This window comes from Siniperca chuatsi, linkage group LG9 (genome assembly GCF_020085105.1).
Source record: "Siniperca chuatsi isolate FFG_IHB_CAS linkage group LG9, ASM2008510v1, whole genome shotgun sequence".
Lineage (NCBI taxonomy): Eukaryota > Metazoa > Chordata > Actinopteri > Centrarchiformes > Sinipercidae > Siniperca > Siniperca chuatsi.
In genome coordinates this window covers 5,527,594-5,550,559 of record NC_058050.1, presented here as the reverse complement: position 1 = coordinate 5,550,559, position 22,966 = coordinate 5,527,594, and the positions used below count along the sequence as shown (strand labels likewise).

The window sequence follows — 22,966 nt, the reverse complement described above, 5'->3', positions numbered from 1 at the left end:
AAATTGCAATATAAAATTCTATGAATATATATATATCATAATATAGTGAATTGTCCAGAAATTCAATTGAGAGTGCTTACGAATAAAAACTGGTGCAAAATAAATGTGAATTTATAAATAAGAATAAATAATAAATAAATAAACAGTGAAAAGCCCTGGACAATCTAATGCAAATGAGCTGCTTGGATTCAACATATTTTTGGCGTAGATTAACAACATTGTGTTATCTTTGACATCCCACAAACATATGTATAAATCTTTTTATTCAATTTCTGCACATAAATGATTCAGTTCTGCACACAAATGAATAATTCAAGAGCACAATCAGTCATTTTTTAGCACAAATTTATTATTTTTTCTCCATGACGCCTGCCGAGCTCCGTAGCTTTTGGCTTATCCAATTAATAAAATACAGAAAAAAGACAAATCAAGATACATCATATAGATAGATAGATAGATAGATAGATAGATAGATAGATAGATAGATAGATAGATAGATAGATAGATAGATAGATAGATAGATAGATAGATAGATAAAACTGAGAGATACTCTATTGATTCCTGTTAATATCATCATATTAAAACAACACTGAACACAATAAAACAACACCTGTATCGAAATGACGAACTTGAAGAACACATCTGTAAAAAACAGACTCAATGAAATCAATCAGCAACCCTTGTGTTGTTAGGGGTGAAGAAACAGAAGTAGATATAGAGTAGCTCATAAACTGCTCAACACCTGGTAATAAAAACATGACCAATATAAGACAACGTGTTCTGCTCTGAACTACAACGTCACCTTATTTGTCTGAAAGCTCCTTTCAAACTGGAGCCTCCTGAAAGACCTTTTTAACCCCTGTGTCTCGGAGCACGTGTAGTTACATGCATGAAGTCTTTTTTTATGACTTGAAGCCACATTTTTCTGTAACATTTCCTTGTATCAAGGGGCCCACCAGGGTCAAAAAGAAAGAAAGAGAGAGAGAGAAAATGCGGTGGGATAACAAACATCTTTTCTTTCCCTCTGGCTAAGGACTTCCTGATGGTGTCAGTCACTCAGCCCAGAACAAGATTGCGCAAAGGCTCAACAACAGACTTTGGTATTAGTCCCATTTCATGCAGGTGTAGACACAAACACGCTTTTACTACTTTCTATTTTCTTTTGTACCACATATGAAGAATACTTGCAATAATGTGAATGTTCCCAGGATAAAGTGTATTCCTACTGCTGCAGTATGTTAATGGAAGAACTGTCATCATCATCTGTATGACCATTTGGTATTTTTTTTAATAAGGGAGTGTAAATGTTTATTGAGCCCTGAGGGAAATACTGTAAGTAAATCCGACCTCATCTGAGCAGATATAATGTGTGTGCGTTCGGTGGGATGGAAACTAGCTTCAGCTTGATCTGTAAATCACAAAATCTGCTGCACTCGATCGAACAGCTGTTAGTTTCTTTGCACAATTATAATGCTAGATCTGCATTTTCTAATAAACTGCTTGACTGAAGCCATATCGCCCATATGTGGAGGTGGAAAGTAACTTTTTTGTTAAAGTTAAGAAAGTTATTGACTTTACTTAAGAACATATTTTAGTATTTCCATTTGTGCAGCTTTATACTTAAACTCTGCTACAATTTAGAGGGAAACTTTGTCTTTTATACCCCACATTTTACATTTAATAAGAGATTAACCCACAGCATATCACTAATATGTTTATTTTTTTGTTTATTTATCAAGTGTGAAATAAAACAACAACAAAAATGTACATAAACAGAAGAATTGTGATTTTTCTGTTAATATAGGTCAAATAGGTTAAAAAAATACCTTAAAATAAAATCGTTCTTGTCTGTACTTGTGTTCTTGTGTCCTTGTGAAACGTCATCTTTTGCGGCCCAAGTACTGCCCAGTACACAAGTTCGCATTTCGCCAAGAACGGTTAAAATTCCCAGAAGTGTTCTTGAGACGCCCATTTTACCGAGGATGCATCGGTTGGTAACTTGTATGAACTTGACAGCACAAATATCCCAGCATTCATTTCGGCATTCAAGAGAGGAGCGGAAAGCAGCAGAGAAAGAGGCCAACAAAGCAAAGTGTTTTGAAATTTTTGTATGCTATTTCATCACTGAATTCACTTCATCACTGAACTGTGTAGATTTTGGCAGTTTTACGAAAATTGATAGCGAATCGAAGATGTGCTCCAAAGTTTTCGGAATTGAGAAGCTCCACAAGCGCCTGTGGGGGTAGCTAGCTAGCCAGCCGGCCAGCCTCTTGCCCCACAGTCACACAGACCACTGCAGTCAACGCAGCAGACGACTTCAGCAACAATGGCAGAGGACAGCCAGGCTCACAACTGTGACATATATATTCATTTTCGTACCGCTGTTATTCTGTCATTGCATTCTGAGTAATGTTGTAACATTTTAACTTAGATCAAGAGACATCTGCCTCGAGATGTATATAAATTCTTGGCACGTGAAACTTTAAAAATGTAAAAATAATACACAACAGAAGCAGTATGAAAGGGGACTGTCACCCCTCGCCGCTTCATTCCACCTCTGCATGCAGAGGATGCAGAGGTGGAACGAAGCAGCGAGGGAAGAGAGAGGGGTGCAGACAAAAGAGACTTAAGAACAAGAGATTTAAAGCCGTGTCTGCCTTCTCTCGTAATGGGCAACGTGAGATCGCTGGCGAATAAAATGGACGAGCTAACGGTGTTAGCCCGGAGTCAGACGGAGTTCTAAATAGTTAGTTATAAATAGAAATTACATTGTTAGTATTGTGCATACAGTACTTGCTTTTTATTTGCTTTTATTTAATATATTTTTATTTTTCTCTACAATTCTTATTTATGCACCAATATACCAAAGCAAATTCCTTGTATGTGAAAACCTACTTGGCAATAAACCCGAGCTGTGTGTCTAGGTCACTCACTGTCCCTCAGGTTGTGGCATGTTGATACATATTGGGCAGCAAGATATACCCCGTCTCCTTCTCCTGGGAGTATTTTTAATTTTTTTAATAATAATGTGAAATCTGACATTACATTAAAATATGCTAAATTGAACTTAGTAAAGTAAACATTCCTTCTTTCACTGAATGTTGTACATTGTAGGAGAAAGTGCATCTCTGTCTCAACCTCACCTGTCATATTCTGTTTTCCTTTGGTTGCCAGGATTTTTTGTGTCTTCCTTTTTCGATGGCCAGTTTGTGGTCACTGAGCCTGTACTTGGTTAGGATCTGTCTCTGCTTTCTGTCTCTGACAGTAGAAGGTTATTCTGTCAATTTATAATCTCTTTTTAGGGCCAGATAACATTCTGATCTACTTTGGCTTTTAGTTTCTTCTTTCCGATGTTCCAAATTTCCAAGTTTCTTTACATTGCGTTATCATTTGGTTTACTCTGATTGGCTTTTTCAAAGCAATGTTGTTGTGAGACTGGTCAGTGTGTCTGAGAGGGGGCAGTTAGTCTCAGCACCAGCTGTTTCTTTCTGTCCTTCTTTTGTTCTCTTTGTCCTAATTTCTTTCCTTCTTCAGCTAATCTGAAAGCAAAAAAAAAATCCCTGGACATTCAAGGTTTTCACTTTCTTCACAGAGAGTACTTTTACTTCAGATACTACAATTTACTGCCAGGTTTTGTTTACTTTAAATCAATTAACAACTTGAATTCAGGACATTTCCTCTGTGGCACTGACTTGACATTTCAGTTCTTCTGGCACTGTTTATATGATTTGCAAAACATCTTTTTCCACCCAGCAAGCAACCGGCTGTGTGACACATAAAGAAACCCGATCAGACCTACACGCTGGCAAACAGGCTCCTTTGTTGCACCCTTGAAACCAAACTTATACTGGTGTTGAAAGCGCTGAAAAAGGGGCTTGTGTAGGCAGCACAACAGAATGTAGAACAGTAACTTGTGTATGAACACCTTTATATAGGGTATCAACCCCTGCTGTTACAAGTGCACCACATTCTGCTGGTGATTAGGAAATCAGGAGCTCGGAGGAAAGTTTGAGAGAATAAAAGACAAAAACAGAAAGAGGCTGAGAGAGAAAAGGGTTGAAAGAGCAAGAATGGTGTGTGTCTGTGCGAGAGCAAGAGGTGATTACTTTGTGTTAATCTAGTATCAGCTTTCCACCACTTGGAGGCTTCCCAGTGTATTACTCATTATCTGCAGACAAGTCTGTTAAATACAGATTAGACGGGGCGAGGAAAGGGACGCAGTATTCCTGAACTTTCTCATGAAACTCTCCTCGCAGAAACAGTCTGTCTTCCAGTGGGTTATCTGGGCTTTTCTCTTGTGATGTCCCCGTATTTTACTTCCTTCGTGTGCGTGTTTTTTCTCACTCTTATCCAGCTGTGCTCCATATTTCAACCTCTCGTTCCAGCAGATTTTAAATTGAGCTATCCCTGTAATTCAAAAGAAGACACTGAAAATAAAAAAAAACTTTTAGGCTTTTATCTGTCAGGGTTTTTCTTTTTTCCAGGAGTCATCGTATTTTTTTGATGACCTTGCTGATTCGAGCTGCGCAAGGCCACATATTTCCTCATAATTACTTTCTACTTTCAAAAAGAAAATCGATAGATCCATACAAGTGTACACACAAGTCCTGGTACAGTAAGTGCATATCGGGTGAGTGCTCCATTTAAAATGTAGCGCCTCACTGGTCGCAAATCCAATAAGGTCTTTGTAGCCACATGCTACCGTTGCATTTCAGAAAGCTGTTATCGATACTGGAGAAATGGACAGTTAAAGAGTTTGTCTCTGAAATGCGACACCCCTTTTAAAAAATACAATGAGCTCTAATGGAATTATTTCAAATTCTGAAATGCGATGGAACCTTTTCCACATCAAAATAACAATACATAAAGACAAATACTTATTATATAATAATATATAAACAAAAACAAATACAGATGAAAGTCACCATGGACTTTTTCTGTATTAAACTGAAACGACAATCTTACTGATTGCTTCAGTTGCTGTGAGTGAGTACTGTATTCAGGGCTGCAACTAATGATTATTTTCAATATCGATTAATCTGCTGATTATTTTTTTAATTAATCAATCAATCGTTTGGTCTGTAAAATGTCAGAAAATACTGAAAAATGTCCATCACGATTTCCAAAAGCCAAAGATAATTTGTTAATACCATATGATACTAAAAATGTAGCCAATCTTCACATTTGAGCAGCTGGAACTAGGAAATGTTTTGCATTTTTGCTTAAAAAATGACAAATAATCAATTATCAAAATAGTTGCTGATTAATTTCTTCCAATTGTTTAAGCTCCAATTATATTGCAAGAGTGGTTATTGTAAGAAAAACAAATAAGATATGTTGTCAGTAAACATATTACTGATATGTGAAGTATGAACATTTTGCGACTTGCCAACATTTCCTCATTATGTTATTAAATACTGTAATCTGTGATGCATTGTGGGTTTTTTTTCAAACTATATTTAGTTGAATAGAAATGTAATTTCTAGTAGACAGGATTAACACCTGACCACGACCCCCGAAACATAACCAACTGTTATCACGTGACCAAATTTCTATACTTACAAGCTAGTGAGTGGACGATACCACATTTACTTTCAATGTGATAGCAAGTAATACCAGGGCCAGTATCACAATATCAGTACTGATGACTTTTCATTGATAAGTGACTTATATTATTATGTAGGGGAGAGCCATGTGTCACGATTTATCATGTAAATGCATAATTAATACTTCTGTTACTTCTGAACACATTTCATTACCACCAAATGATTTGGCAAACATTAAGCATTATTTTTTACTATTCCCTGTTAATCACATGCATGTCAAAACACAGAGCAGTTTTTATGGTATAATAATAATATTAGGCCTCTTCCTCCTCCTTTCTTTTCTGTTGCAGCTTTAAGTTCTCTCTCCCTAGTGTTTTTTGTAATGAGCTTAAACAAGAATGTGATCTAATACAGCAAATACATCCGTGCTGTAGACGACAAAAGAATGTTTTTTGCAGACAGTGGAGTAGAGAGGCTGATCTGTTCATTTTTTGTTGGTGTTTTTTTTTTGTATTGTTCCTATTGATGTTAGTATCGATACTCAAAACAAAACGTGGTATTGGTTGCATCAATACTTTAGGTCTTCGATCTGCCCATCTCTATGTTGAGGTTTTGTTTCTGTGTAAGTAGTAAACCATTACACATTAGCAGCCTGTGTCTGCAATTAGCTTCCATTGATTTGGGGTCATTTCAGAGAGTCGTTGTGAGCATGCCCAGCACTGACCAACAACAGCAATGATGGAAGGCTGAGACAGACATCAGAAAAGACACAAACACAAAGAAAACACAATGAAGATTGGTGTTTCTTTTTCAACAACAAACCTGAGACGGAGCGCATAGCTGGGGATCATCCAATGTAAAAACTACTGTTAACACTTGAGTCTGTAATTTCCTAATAATGCTCAAGGAAGTTTCCGTCTAATAATAATAACTATGTAATTTGGTACTAATTGTGGAGAAAATAGGAATGCCATTGAAAGAAAAGCTAAATTTAAACCCAAGTAAATATTCATTTTGGAAACTGTATTCTTCATTTATGTTTTATTGTCTGCTTTACTGTAGACAAATGCCATATTTTTGCATGTTCAGCTGACCTGCTGTGTACTGAATCTTTACGTTACACTAGCGTTCAATTGGAATTAGTTCATTAAAGTGTAACAAATAAACACTGGCTGTATTCGAAATCGCCTACCATACGAGCAGTACGTATTGATTTGGCCAGAATGTAGTATGCAGTATGCAAACAAAAGCTAAATCTACAGTGTGCCAAAAATACCCGGATGTCGTAGTGATTCCGAAAAAATCTCCAGAATGCATCGGACCAGTCCACCTCATGTACTGTGTCCCACAATAAAGCGCTGGAATTGTAACAACAATGTTTTTTTAATTTTATTTAATCTTTATTTACTCAGGCAGTCTCAACAACAGGTCACCCGCATTAGTGGTAGACATAGAGAAATATAACTTCTTTGTCCCTAATAAATATATAACTTAACGTTAGATTTAAATTAAGTATGTCATGTTGTTTTCTTATTGACAGTTTGCTAAGGTTAGCATTGCTATCTTCGTGATATCAAATGTTAGCTTAGCAGGCTTAATTTAAATTTGAATTTATGGCTTTGTTATAGGTAATGTTAGAAGGACAAATGTAGCGATGCGATCGTTACAGACAGGCTGTAGCCTAGTCACACTTGTGAATTGTCCTTTCACAAGATTCAATTAAAATTTTTTTTTAAAATGTTGTAAGTGGTGTTTACATTTATATTCCTCCTATTGTTTATTTCCGCTTTCCAAAACCGGAAACCGGCTAAGCCTGGCCTTATACTACTATGAAAGCAGTAAGCAGTAAGTAGTACATACTGAATACTGCGTTCGTCTGTAGTATGTACTTGGTGGTTCCGAATACAGCCACCGTCTCTATTTTCCTAATAATTAGTTCCAAATTCAAAATGCACTGCTTGGCAACATTTCTGCAGTTGAACTTCACATGGTGCACACCATATTGCAATCTCAGGAAGAGGTTACATAAATGAACAAAATAGCATTCCAAACTGCCATTAGTGCAACATGGAGCATGTTTTGCAAACTCTCATTGCTCTGAGAATTTCTCTCAAAAAGAGGCATTCTTAGCTGTGAGAAATGTAGACATTCGAAGCACCGGCACCTACTGTGCATTTAAAATAAATGTTTATCATGTTTTGGACAGAGCTGTTGTGTACTACAGCGAGACAACTAGGATGCCAACTGGTTTTCAACATTTTTATGATAAACTACATTTCTGCGTAAAAATAAAAACAGATGTGGTTGTTAACAAGGAGATGAGTTGTACTCAGCAGCCAAATTCCTCTCACTTTCTGAATTGTGGTCTTAGAGCCTAAAGACAAAGCTGTCATTAAATCACCAGCAGAATTGAATATGCAGACTATCTGGAGAGTAAGTACACAATAATCACATGTTTTCATTAGCATTTTTGCATTACCAAATGAAAAATGACATGTTTCCAATAATGATACAATGATATATAGAGATTAGAAATAGAGATATGGAATCCTGAGTATAAGGAAATACAAAATCAGTCATATCTCCTACTGGTATCCATCAGAATGACCTTAGCGAGGGTCAAACAGCATCCGAAAGCCTGTGAGCAGATCACATGACACACAAGAGACTCACCGTGTTGAATCCTGGGAAGAGGCGGACCGCTGAGGCTGTATCCAATGGAAAAGGGAGAAACTGCTTCATGCCCAGTGAGGTCTGGACGGCAGGCAGGGTGGGACGCACCAGGGCAGGCATGAGGCCATTTTGACATGTGTTACCTGTAGGAGGGAGAGCAAAGGCAATATGTTGAACTGCAGACAGCAAGAGAGACAGAAGCCTGAGCCAAAATCTTTCAGTTTACATCCAAGTGAACCTTCAGTGTGTGTTTGTTTAGTCAAACACACACTTAATGTCTCTTTGCACTGAGTAACTGTGTAAAATCTCATCTATTTAACTATGTAGCACCTCTGCCACTGAGGCCCCCAAAACAGACATCCCTTACTTTAGTTCTACTTATTACAGTGCGAGTTGATTTAATTTAAATTAATGCCAGGAGTAAAAACAACTTTTCTAATTTTGTAGAGTGGGTTGTAACTCATGTGATTGCATTGGAAATCCCCAAAATCCCCAACATCATTCCAAAGTTTTTATTATATATCTATTTATTACAAACTCCTCTCCTCCTTTCGCACCCAGTGGATAATGTTTGTGACACAACTCAATTTACAATCTTTTTCTGAGCTTTCAAAAGCTCCTAAACTGCAAAAAGCTGGTTGAAAGCTCCAAGATAGCTAGTTAGTGGACCTTGAGTTGAGATTAGTTTCAGTCACACATAGTGATCCACTGAGGTCATGAATGAACTTCAATGCTAGTAATAAATAAATATGAGATTTTCAGTCTTCCATTGCAATTTTTGTATCATTTGATTACAAAATTGTCATTATTTCATTACATATTTTTTTACATTTTATTACAAACTCCTCATAACTTCATTTTCGATCTCCAATTTTTGGGTATTTCCATGATTTCACACTGAATGTCCAATGTTTGTAACGCAATAACAACTCAAGGTCCACTTCTAAGCAACTCCATCTCAGCTGATGAAGGCCGTAAGATGTGGTTGTAAGCTCAAAAAAATGCAAGTAAGTGGACGTTGACTTGAGATTATTTCGTCACACACATCGATCCCGAACTCAGGAATGAACTTCCACGTTTCGAAAAACAAAATGAGATTGTTTTTTTTGTTGTTTTTTTTACCTTTATTTATTCAGGGAAGTTTCACTGAGAGGAAGCCTCTCTTTTGCAGGAACGCCCCGAGATCATTCGCACAGTTACACCACTGCCCCCCTCATTCTTTCATCACAAAATTCATCATATTTCCTTTCATATCTCCAATTCTAGGGATTTTCATCATCAATTCAACTTAAGTATGCACCAGGTATGTTAAGACATTGATAATGGCAGGGTCCATTGGTCACAATGAGTACTTTTACTCTTGATATATAAATACACTCTAATGCGTGTTTAGTTACTGTATCAACTCAAACTAATACATTTTGATTGCAGAACTTTTTACTAGTTATGGAGTATGTTAACATTCTGAGGTTGCTACTTGTACTTAATTAAAGTATTTCAACACTTGAACCACCACCACCACCATGGTTAAGAGAATGGTCTCCATTACTGTAAATTGGCTCAAAGGTCTGTGATAAACTGGCTGCAGACTTGTGAATTCTCTGAATTCAGTTTTTTCTTGTAATCACAAGCAGACCCAAATTATGTACTGAGAACACGTGTTGAAGTTGTACATGCAGATGACCACTACGTGATGCTGCGATGATGTTTATCTCTCCGAAACAGATGTTCTCATTCTGAAATTGCCCCCACAAATAGCTGATGTGGAATGACTGCAGCAGGCACAGTGTGTCTTATGAGATGATTCAATGGCAAGAGAGGCCTGGCCCACACATCTCTAGGAAAAACAAAAGTAAATACTTCACTTTTATTGTCATGTGAGTGCACCACGCCAGCAGAGCGCTTTATAAACCACCAATTGGAAACAGCACAGGGCTGATTTCAACACGGCGGGATCAAAAACAAAACCCAGAGAAAACCGTCACAGCCTTCCAAAACATTAGGAATTAAAGAAGCCATTTTGCAAAGCTGTAATGAGAACCAGAGGGATGATTTTTTTTATCGCTGCACATTTAACAACAGTGGAACTCTGGGCCAGCATGGCTCTAAAGCACTGGCAGATACAGTATCAAACCACCGTCTTGAGACAAATAAAACAAGGTTTGCCACGTTTCGGTCCCCAGGCAGTGGTAAGGGGTAAATAAAAAGAAAATGTCATAAAGACGAGAAGAGAAGAGGGGAAAACCACAGACTGTCCCCCCTTCTCTCACTCTGTCTTCTGTCTTCTCCCTCCAGTCGCCGGAGCGCTGCCATCTGTTGGAAAAAGAACACATGCCGTCTCTCATGTGGAGGCACGTCCTAGTCCCAACTTTAGCAAAGCATGTCCTTCTGTAGGGATCATCCAACCGTGCCATCTCTCGACATGCCAGCCTGACGTCAGCCCGCAGGCGCGCCTCACCTCGCGCCCTGCCAAATCGACCATTCACAGCTCTGACGTGCACAGTCAAAACAGCCCGTTCAAACACACCAGGGCTGATGTGTGGGATTAGTCTACAGTGAGATGAAGAGTGACAAACTGAAATGTGAATTTGTTTGATAGGGCTGTGTTTGGTTTGCTGAGTGATAAGAAATGAAATCTGACATGTCACCACGGCTGAAGTCTGTGAGTTTTCTATTCTGTAACATCACACAGAGGTGATTAGTTCCACCACTGAGCAAGAAATCACAATAAAGTTTTAAAGTTTTTCTATTGACACAGTCACTGGTGGAACAAGTGTCCAGATCCTTTACTTAAGTAAAGATAGTAATACAAAAATTTTATACAAGTATAAGTTCTGCATTAAACATTTTACTTCTGTAAAAGTATATAGGTTTATTATAATATTAATGATAACACTATTGTGTTATTATTGCTTTTTAATGTTGCAGCTGAGCAAAGAAGAGCTCATTTTAACTACTTTTCATATTGTGGATAGTTTCATCTATAACAATGCATCGTATTTTATATGTTGATGATTATATGTTTTGAATAAACAAGAGTCTACAGTCATGCTAGTGGCTCTGTGAGGCTGTAAAATGCTAATGTCAGTGCTAATGTCAGTGCTAATGCTCACAATGAGCATGTTAGCATGCCAAGTACAATGCTAACATGCTAATGTTTAGCAGGTAAAGTGTTTACCATGTCCACCATCTTAAGGCATGTCTACACCGGAGGCGTTTTATCCATGTTTTTCAGTCGTCCATCTCACACAGGTTTGATGTAACAGTTACGTTTCACTTTTAATCAATACAGCTGTCTACACAGGCTGTGTGACGGCTTGCATTTCACTCGCGCTATCCGCACGTAAATGCGGATAAAACACGTCCTGTGAGGACACAAACGGAGCTGCTGCATGCTAACATTTGCTAATTAGCACTGAACACAAAGTACAGCTAAGGCTTTTGGAAATGTCATTAGTTTTGCAGGTATTTGGTCATAAACCAGAGTACTGGACAAGGGGACATGAATGTACCAAATTCCATGACAATCCATCCAGTAGTTGTTGAGATATTCAGTCTGGACCAAAGTGGTGGAACAACCAACAGGCAGACTGACATTGTCATCCCTAAACCCACACTGTCGAAAAACAAAGGAGAACTTTTTTGAACTTGTTGTTACACTTAATTCTCACTTGCATGCATCGCTTTCTGTGCACCGAAGAAAGAAAAATGACAGACCAACATTGCCATCCAGAGAGCCACTCCGCTAGCATGGCTAAAAATCCAAAAATCCTAATTTGTAAAGGAACTAGTAACTATAGCTGTCAAATAAGTATAGCTGAGTAATATATAGTTACCGTATACTATAGTTGTGTAGAAAAGTAGATTAAAATGGAAATAAAGTACAATTTTGTCCCTCACTGGACACAGTGTCCACTGTATTTAACCTCTTCTAACCTCACATACCTTCCTAAACCTCACACTGTTTGAGGCATAATAAGGCAGATTGATTTTCTTTTGTCTCGTGCTGTGTAAGATAACGAAACAATCGCAATCCAGCAAACATGCCCAAACAGAAAAGCACATTCCAGCCTGCAGCAGAGGTTAGTGTTTCATTCCGATCATCTGTCACCACCAGCAAAAGTGTAAAATATAAGGCAGAGCAGGAAAATCAAGATAGTCCAGCATTAATCCAAAGCCCGTTACAGCAGGCTCTGGCAGAAAAGCACAGATGGCATCCGTCATTATCACTTTGTTAGAAGTGTTTGGCTAAAAAATGTTAATATTTGAGTTCTGTCAACAGCTTCTGAATTGTGACTCCATGGGCAGAGAGCAGGGCACAGGTGGGCTGAGTCGCTCCAGCTGACAGCGTCATCTACTTTGCATCGAGAGTCACTCAGGAGAGTCACTCCACGCTGAAAGGTCAGCAGGTCTTTAAAAACACTAGTAGAAGACTGACTGAGCAGCCTGGGAGTCAGGCAGCATTAAACCGTGGAAAAAGAAGAATTTACAGTTTTGTCTTCACTCTGGTCTTATATTCAATTTTTCTGTCAGGAGCATTTATTGAGACGATCAAAACGAAAGTAATCGAATCAATGTCAGTATTGTCCCATCTATACAATCTCCCCAGTGCTGATCTGTTTACATAGTGAATGACGTCTTGTAGCTGAGTGAAGACTTCTCACTATGAGCTTCTCATGCAGCCACTGACAGCAAATATGTGATGGTTAAATGTGAGATTTAGTGTTTGACGTTGTAAAATGTTTGTCTATGTAAAATATAGCCACATATTTGTATTTTAGGCCACACAGAAAGCTGCAGAGAGTGGCTACTTTTCTGTCTGCAGTTTACAGTTTTCCTATGCTGGAATACCCGATTTGCTGCATGATAATTTGATTAGACGTGAATTAATTTCAGAATATGCAACATATAAGCACATTACTGAAATAATGCAAGTCTTCAGGACAGTGCCTCAAAATCAGGTAATAAAGTCAATCACAAATCAACATTTTTATATCAACAACAGATCAGATCAGAAAGGTGTTGCTTGTTGTGACTAACCCACAGAAAATTCTCACGCAACACTGCAGGTCCCCTTAGTAATGCAGAGCATTTTAACGTCTTTCAGCTTGTTGTTTTGGTTTTATGGCCCACAACTTTACTGTTTTGGTTCACTCTCACCGCTCTCATCCGCAATTTCAGATGCAACAGGCAACTGTTTTCAGCGAAAAAGCTCTAAAAACCCACTCTATGCCACCTTCCCAGCACCAAATGTCAGACCGACAAAGTTAGCATCTAGCTTGTGAACATTTAGCAGCTAAAGAGCCAGATATTTGGTGGAAACCAAATCAGAGATAGTAGGAAAGTGAGTTGCACTTACATTCGTCACATCACCAGAAACATTACTCCAGTAAATACGGTCATAATATGTTAGAAGTCTGTGATTTTCAGTTCCTTTCAGAGTTCTTCCTCCAAGTGGCCAAACAAAACTAATTAATGCAGGTTTGAAGACCTTATCAAGTCAGATGATCTCATGCATTAGAGGTGCATATTCTGAAACATAATTTTAATTAATCAAATTACCACAAACCAGTCGATCACATTGAACCTTGAGGCTTTTGGAGATGCTTTTTTGCCTGCTTTGCCCAGAAGTGTAATGATGTAGAAATGAGATGAGATCTGACTTCTGGAAATATTTGAAACAGTTTTTTACCCACTGGCCTTTGTTTATCCATTCTGTGTTTAATTATACATACAGTGTGAGACATTAAGAGCAGCTCATTGGACAGGATGTGTATGGTTACTGTATCATGGTGTGCTTCAGACTCTGACTGTCCTCTGCATTGCCCTTCCTGAAACATTCACTTATGTGGGCTCAAGCGTTTTTACTCCTGCGGCAGTATGTCGAGAGAGGGAGAGAGTAAAAATTATGTCTGGAGGACGCCGACTGGCATTAATAATTAATCATCTTGTGCCGCTCTCCTCCACCTCCCGCCTTCTCTTAGTGTCCTGAACCTGGCTGCTCCTCCGATAAGATCTGTCCAGAGAAGCTGAGAGTCCGCGCAGCCGGAGAGCCTCAAAATAAAAAGATCGCCCTTGTACACGCTATTCGCTCAACAAACATAAATCCAATTATTAGATAAATCTGAATTCCACTGAAAGTCATTCGTATGCTGATGACGTTACGAATGTGATTAACACCTTTGTGTTTTCATGGAGTTTGCTGATTGTATTCCGTGACCCTTAACATGCTCTGAGATCAGTAGCCTACTTCCTTTCAAGCGAGGAGGATAAAATCATTTCACCCCCATTAAATTGAACGAAGTTACTACAAAGGGTAGATTAAAAACATTCTTATTTTTTAGAAAGCTACACTTTCACTGATTTTCCAATTAACCTTTACAGGATAAGCTCTGTATTCTTATGAAATATCATAAATCTCACCCACGTGTGGCATACAGCATGCATTTGGCTCCCAGCTACATAACACACGCTGCCTCCATCCCCTTCAGATTAGCATACTGCAGCTCGTGCTGCTGTCATGAGTGTAGCTCACTAATAAACACAGCTGTCTCTGAATCTGATCCAACAATCACTTCCCATGTGCTCTGTAATCTGAGGTTAACCAAATAGACGTTTACGTGCTGCTAAACGCCGACCGCAAAGCCAGACACACCGGATAGATTTCCTCCGGGCCTTCGACTCAACAACACTAATAGCTTGTATGATTGCAGCACACACTCAAGACCTATTAGCCTGCTGGGTTACGGTTCTTTAACTGCCTGGTTTTAATGTATGTGGACAGCTTTTAATGCAAGAGGACCGTTTCCTTTTGATCTGTTTGTTTATTTTTTCCCCATTTCGGTATCTTGTTCCGAACAGTTCAAGAGTCTCGCGGGCTCTTCTCATGATAAGTCACCTGATATTAATCACTTTAACCGAAAACATGTTCCCGTATAATAGCAGCAATGCAGAGCTGGTGAACAGTGTTATTAATCTTTTAAGAGATACCATCTATTTTCTCTATGCAGTGCTGTTGTGCACTCAGGATTGCATTCATAAATGTTAAAACGATGCACATCCTGTACGCAAGCAGTGACCTTTACTCCTCTTGTTTTTCTGTTTTACACTGAGCGGAGCAGATAAGGTGGTTCATAATACTTTGTCTGATAAAAACGCAGACAAAACCAACCACAGCAACCTGCCTGAACTGTTCTTTGGCTTCTCCACTTCCAATCCTCATGATTTTGGGTTAAAGAGGGCCAAATTCCAAACCCATCCATCCAACCAGACCTGCATCACCTTTATTTTCTCTTTGCTTTCCAGAAGCTGCACTCCTGACCAACATCGGCGGTGGATCTCAAAGAGCTGAAGCTGTCTCTGCACCTGACATCTTATTCATTTATAAGCTCCCAGCACTCTTTTCCTCAACACCCCCCCCCCACCACCACCACCACCCCACCCCCACCCCCCACCACCACCACCCCCCCCCGTGTATGGCATGACAAGAGAAAATCCTTCTCGCTCAAACAAGCCACGGTCTGTAACTTCAGATCGCTTTAATCCCCGGGATTAAAAAAAAAGAGTCTTTCATTTAACAAATCACCCCCTCAGAACTCCGGATCCCTGTGTAATTATTCCTCCTATGTGACTGTAAGCCAGCCGTGAGAAGAGCACTTGACGAGAAGCCACTCGCGCATTAAGTCTTCCTAAGCCTCCTCCAGTCTCTTCCATAAAAACTAATGGAGGGGGCCTTTCTCTAAATTTCTCTAAATATCCTTCACAGAATATCAAGTGGCTCTCGATTCTAGCAACTCCCATCTTATTTGGATTCCTATGGACAGTAAGCTGGTCAAACAGCAACAATTAAATCCAAAGCTTGGATTCACAGCAGCCTCAACAACTGGGATTTAGTCCAATAAACCAGAGCATGAGCATGAGGAAGGGGGTTACCTGGTGAGTAGGTTCATTCAACATTTTTAGGAACCCTCGGTGTGCAACTTCACGCTTTCTTTCTTTTCCTTTTTTTATTTTTCTGGTGTAACAGCAACCACCTCTCCTATCCATCTTTTTTAGTTTCCAGAACAAGTAACAGGCAGACTGGAATCCATTTACATTTAGGAGAGGGAGAGTTTGCACTTATACTCTGCATTTGACTTTGATAAAGCACATGCAGTGAACACACACACACACACACAAAAACCCAGGTCTCCTAGGTGTGTAACTTCATGCTCGTTTCCTTTAATGGAAACCAGCGCTTATTCTATTCGTGCTTTCAGTATCCAGAACAAGTAAGGAAACACAAATTTATGCTTAGATGAAGGAATCTGCACAGACACACAAGGATGAGATTATGCATGTAAACCCTAAACAAACACACATATAAATACAAACTCACCAAAGAACATGCTGCTCTCCATAGCTCCTCAGGCTCTGGGGTCTGCTGTATTTCCTCTCTGGTGCCCTGCCAGTGTGTGTGTGTCCATGGACAGCAGCCTGGGCATGTCTCATACACTCCTCAGGGGTGTGTGTGTCTGTGCATGTGTGTTCAATCCAACAGCAGTGTCAATGGCCACTCTGCATGCTGCACTCTGCACGCTGCTGCTGTCTGTGGACCTCCGTATCTGCCTCTCTCTCTCCTCGTACTGGTCCTCCCTTGCCTGTTTCGTCCCCTCCCTTCCTCTTTAGCACTTCCCCTCCCTCCTCCCCCTCTGTCTTCCTCCTCCTCCTCTCTGGCCCCTCCACACACTGGATCCCTTCGCTTCTTTCTTTTCTCTCTCCGAGGTGTCTGTCTACATTTTCCAGCAACAACCTCTTCTCCACAAATGCCTCTTTCTCTCTCTCTCTCTCTCTCTCTCTCTCTCTCTCTCTCTGTCTAGGTGTCTCATCTTTGTTTTATGTGTCAACCAAGCCTCTCTCTCTCTCATTCTCACTCCTTGCTTTTCCCAGCTGTCTCTCCTTTATTTGATCTTATTCCCCTTTCCCTGCTTCCATCTCCAGCTTGCTCCTTTTCTCTTTTTTTTTCTCTTTACTCTGACTGTTCCCTCGCTCTCCCCTGGTTCTTTCTCTTCCTTATCTCTCTCTCTGTTTCCACCTTGGTAAATATCTTTGCAGTGTGTTTGTCTCTCTCTCTCTCTCGCTGCCTTTCTTAACTAACACTCTTTGTCTCTTATCGTTGTCTCTCTTTCACTCAGCACGTTTACATGCATACAAAAGAAATTGTATGCATTGCTGCAAGAAATCAAGTTATGTTGGAAATTGGGCAACACATAGGAAGTAGACCATTGTGTGTATCAAACTCAAACTCAAGACAAAGTCAGTCAGTCAGGTGTTCATAAAATCGTAAAATATGAGAGCAATGTTAAAAATACAACCTAACTGGGTGGTAGGCAATCTTCTTAGTGACTTTTAAAACTGCACTAATCAATATATTTATATTAACAATGGATCAAATGACTATATATAATGTGAAAGGTGCAACTTGTAATGACTTACCCACAGAGAATTTTCACCCAACTCTGTGGTTCCCCTCAACTCCACAGAGTTTTTAACACCTTTGAGCTCATTGTTTTGGTTTTACGGCCCACAGCTTTACTGTTTTGATTGACTCTCACTGCTCTCATCAACCTCATTTTCAGCCGCGGCAGGCAGCTGTTTCCAGAGAAATACACTCCACTAAAATCTACACTACCTGCCCAGCACCAAATGACGGACAGACAAAGTTAGCAACTAGCTAATGAACATTTAGCAACTAAAGAGCCAGATATTTCCCCCAGGAGTTGGTGGGGACCAAAACAGAGCTAAAAGGAGAGTAAATATCAGACTTGACATGACTTCAAATGAATGCTAATGTTGCTCTGTATCTGGTAGATATGTAACTAGGCAGTTGTGTGCTAACACTTTCACCATAATAACTTAATAAGGTATCAATATGTCAGTGTTTTGTTAACAGCTTGTTGTGCTGCCCCCAAGTGGCAAAAATATATATTTGAAAAACTTCAAGCTAGTGTAAAGGAACAATAAACATTTATGCTGACAGACAGAAGTATTTCCCTTTAGCGTCAATGCAAACCTTGTTAAATCAAATATGGTGCAGGTTTTCTTTCTTGCTCACCAACTGGAGTACTGCTCTGCAGCAGAGCGCTCAGTGCTGCCACTGGTGCCCAAATTGTTTTAATCACTAGTTGTAGCCTCTGCACTGAGCACTCCAGAGCACTCTAGAGTCATCTTTGATTTAAAATGGTTTGCATTGACTTTATTGGAATAGACCTTTTCTTTCTTTTCATCATGTTTTTTGTTACTTGTGTCCAAGTTCCTAGGAAGATTGCGTACCATCTGGTGAGTTTGTATTTTTTTTCTTCCCCCTTGTGTTTATTTGCAGTTTGTATTTTCAACTTTCTCCCTGTAACAAATTTTATGAACGCCTCAGGATCTGTGAGACGGCTGTGGGGCTATAGAGTAACTTGTTTATTGTGTCCAACTATAAAAACCATGTATGGTATACATGCAACAGTCAGTAATCAGATTTCTCCCCTTTCCGCAACCTTATTTTAGTCAGACTTTGAATTAAATTATTTTGAAACTTCGCTACATGTAACGATAGTCGCTCTGCTGTCATAGTGATACTTTCCCTATCTGAAGTCTGTTCTCCAGCAGAAGTAATCAGGTTTCTCTAATCGCCTACCCCAATTATGGAAACCAGGTTTTTTGTTTACACTGTTTAAGAAATCAGATTACTGCAGAAAGCTGATAGTAACACAGTTAACTAAAGTACATGTAAGTGCACTGATTGATTCTGTCTTTTGTCTTTCTCTCCCTCCTCTTTTACAGTTCCTTTTCGCCCTTTGCTGATGACACTCACTCTTTTGTTTTCTCTCTGATGCTCACACACATTCCCAGACTGTCTTTCTGTTGGATTTCGTTCCCTTCTGTCTGACACTCTCTCTCTCTTTTCATGATTAGTTTTTTCTCCTCTCTGGCTGGTTGTAATCAGACTCAACAGGAGCTGATATCAGGCTGCTGCCGCTGCTCTGCTTCTGCAGCCATGAGACACTGCTGCTGCTCCCCACTATCTGTAGCCTTCACACACACACACACACACACACACACACACACACACACACACACACACACACACAGGATTTTCAGAAACCTATTACAGGCACAAAACTACTACACACACTCACAGATACAGATGCACACATGAAGACAAGCTCAACAAGAGATATGCGTACAGGCTGCTCTAAAGCCACCCCCCTCCCACACACACACACACACACACACACAGACTTACAGAAACTGATAAACAACCACACTCTTAAATACTACATTACATGCTAAAAACACTTGAAGACACACACATAGACCCAAAAACACAGACAACATGCAAACAAGCTCATACACCCACACAGCCCCTGACACATACACACACACAGACTCTGATAAACATTAACAGCTGCAAAGCACACACAAATGTACGCACACAAAAAATTATACAGTCCTATTCACACATGCCCCCTCATCAATGCAAGGAAAATATGAATTATATGAAAATTATATGTAACTTATAAATAAATTAACCTGATAAGAAAATTGTTAGTTTTGGCGATGATTCATAGCTACAAGATGAGAAAGGAAATACATTTGCAATTACATTTCCAGCTGCCATCTTTGTTTGGTTGAAGGAAAAGAGTCTTGTGAACCTGCAAAAAAATCTCCTTTACTGTGATATTTTTCTTACCAGCAGCACAAAGGAATTTTTTAGGTGATTAGAAATGTCTTCTAACAACGGTAAGTGTCAAACGACATGCCAGGGTTTTTCCAGTTTGGCCTTGTATTTAATCTTGTGGTTTATATGGTGACTCAAATGTAATCACCAATGTAAAATGGTGATTACATAACTCAAATGAAGAGCTGGTTAATTGTGTCCCACAATTATGATATTCACTCTATGTTATTGCAAATAATGGATTTGTCTGCTTTGTCCACACAAACTGTGTGAGCTTTTTTTTTTTTTTTTTACAGCAGCCCTTCGTATTATCAAATTTATTAAATTTATTTTTGGTTTTTCTGGTGGAGTCAAAGCATGCATCAGGGAAGGCAGCAACACTGGATCTCCCTGTTCACACATACAGACTTTAACAGCTATTTACAGCTGCATTTGTGATCTGATCTCAATATGTAAATCAGCTAGGCGTGGTTGGAAAACTTGTCAACAAACATGGCACATCCCAGATCAAGGGAAGCAATGCCATGGATGCACATCATTCATTTTTAAATCACTTTTTGCGTGGTACTATTTGTTAGCTACTGCTTGTTTAAACTAACAGGAAGAAGCAAACTTAGGTGACCTTTAACTTGTTGGATGGATGTTTTTCGTAAGAATATGGTCACATTCGGATTGCATTTCCACCTGGCTGAGAGCCAGACCACCTCCAGCAATGGTCTGGCCTATCTGATCCCATTCCGATCACAATGCCAGAATTTAACGTGTCTTTCCTTATCCAAATACAGAGCGCATGGCTTGCTGGTGTGTTAGCACTGAGCCAGTAATACACATACGCAGCTCTTACTTTTTCCCTTTGCCAATATACAGACACACAACAAAGTAATTCATTTCCTGAACGTTGTGCTTCCATGCATTGTTTTTTTTTTTAATCCAAATCCTGGTAGTTCATCATGTTAGTTATATCACAGAGAATCAGTGAGCCATTGACTGCGACCGTCAGCTTTACCTCCATTTTGTTTGAAGAAGGTACGTCACGTCAAGTCGAGTTTGAGTAGAAAACAACTGTGCTTCTGTTTCTAGAGAGAATCAAAACTATTACAATTGGTAGTCAATCCCATGTGTCAGAGGTCATTTGCATAAAGCTGGATCTGTCTCAACTTCCCCGAGTCACGCCGCAGGGGCCAGGTTGTCATTTCGAGGTTCAATTCCTCCAGTGTTTGAGTCCATAGGTGTGAACGTGAAGCTGAAAAAAAAACAAGAAGAAGGAGCAGAAGATGTTTTTCTGGTGTAAAAAACATGCTGACAGAGGGAAACAACAACTGTGTGTTTTTATGTGTATTTTTGAACGTATGCATGTGTGGGTGTTGAAACATGGAGCATGTATAGAAGAAGCATAACAGGGTCCGTATTTGCACCTGTGTTTCTGTACAGATGTGTTGTGTTTGTACAGCATTGATAACAGAAGTTCAAACGATCCCGAAGGTCTTAGCAGAATTGTCCCCGTGTTTATCTGTGTGTGTTCATCTCTGTTATGGTGTATATGTGTGTTTTCGATAGTATTCCCATGTGTGCTTAACCTCCGCCTGGATTTTAGATTGATCTCACACACACACACACACACACACACTCTGTCTGATTGGCCCACTGTAACGCTGCGTCTGAAGGTCAGACAGAATTGACCGCTCCTGAGCTCTGGCCCAGCGGTATCGACTGCGAATGAGATGCTTTCTTGATCAAAGTGATGTCTGCCTGTGCACACACACATACACACACTGAGATATCCAGCCAGACAGTTGGTGACATCATCGGCTGTTTCGTCATGAGTGAAAAAAAATTAATAATGTAGAATCAAATATAATAAATGTTCTGAAGTGCTGTGTGAGATTCCTCTCTGCTATCATCCCCTTCAGGCTCCTCTGCTGCAGCCATTTTGCACAGCACAGATGTTTTCAATTAATCCTGAATTCCCATTCTCCCTGTCCACCCCCCACCATCTCCCCCGACATCCCCGCAGAGTCCAGCTCTAGTAAATAAGTTTATTCTATAGCTGAAATGGCAGCTCACCCTTTCTCTTCTCCTTCCTCTTTGTCCTCCTTCCTCCCTTCCATCTTCCATTGCTTTATCCCGTTCCCCCATCCTGTCGTCCTCTGCCGTGGACCGGCTGTGGCAAATATGTTTTTTAACCTTGACTCGCAGGTGTTGGTGGCAGAATGGGGCATTATTTGTCACCATAAATAGCAGTTAAGCAGCAGCGGCAGCCCTGCAGGAAAAGCCCCAGTCCGCCGCATGTGAGTGCAGCCCAGGATACTTCATTAATCTTGCTGTCACTTCCATGACGCTTTTCATTAGTTATAGGGCTATCTGATCAACAGGCAGACTCTCAACTTTTCAAAGCCATCCACCAGCAGCCGGAGAGAGGAGAGAAGAGGAGTTGGAGGATTGTAAAGAGACAGAGAAAGGAGAGAAATGAGACTCCAAGGGACTCACAGGAGAACTTCTGATTGTCTTGGCCTGTAACAGATCAGAGTTATGTGGGAGGTCGACCTGTGTGGCGCCGCTGAGAAACCAGCTGACACCGTGTGATACACAAATTTAGTAAGTGAATAATTGCATCTGAGTACTGTAATCCATGTGTCTGTTATTTGTTATAATTTGTTTGTTTGGAACATTCAAGCTAAAACCCTCTAACCCCAGTCAGATTAAAAACAAGCAAAAGCAATCTGTCAGTGGGTTGAAATAATTACACCTCGATTAATTGAAAATAAATGTACTTAAAGAATTAAGAAGTTAAATTTATAATTGTTGGGATTTTAATTAAATCAAACCTCATTCTTGTTGCTATTTGTGATCTGCATTTTTTCAGCAATAGCCATTCAGTGTACCTTTCTGTATAGTAGTTTTCATTGTCAGGGGTGGAGTCCGCCACTCCTGCCCTGGATTTTTTTGCCTTTACACGCACGCGATTCACAGGAAACAATGCATGCATGTAATCCAGTGTTAATGTTTCTAATTCCACCTCACTGATATCAGCGTCACTGTT

The 22,966-nt window shown here is 39.7% G+C and overlaps 1 protein-coding gene and 1 long non-coding RNA gene across 2 annotated transcripts in view; both read right to left on the bottom strand.

Moving 5' to 3' along the window:
• znf385d (zinc finger protein 385D) overlaps positions 1–16,867 on the bottom strand; it is a 70,274-nt gene extending 53,407 nt beyond the window's left edge. Inside the window, exons 1-2 of the mRNA XM_044208483.1 lie at positions 16,597–16,867; positions 8,220–8,362 (exon numbers count right to left, since the gene is read on the bottom strand). Coding sequence (XP_044064418.1) covers positions 8,220–8,362; positions 16,597–16,618 — 165 coding nt within the window. The 5' untranslated portion in view covers positions 16,619–16,867. The remainder of the gene's footprint in view (positions 1–8,219; positions 8,363–16,596) is intronic.
• Positions 16,868–18,010: 1,143 nt separating this feature from the next.
• LOC122881566 lies at positions 18,011–22,122 on the bottom strand. Its single transcript, XR_006379179.1, has 3 exons — positions 21,991–22,122; positions 20,933–21,169; positions 18,011–19,277 (listed from the first exon to the last, which is right to left on the bottom strand). It is a non-coding gene; the product is annotated as an uncharacterized LOC122881566 (long non-coding RNA).
• Positions 22,123–22,966: the final 844 nt, after the last annotated feature.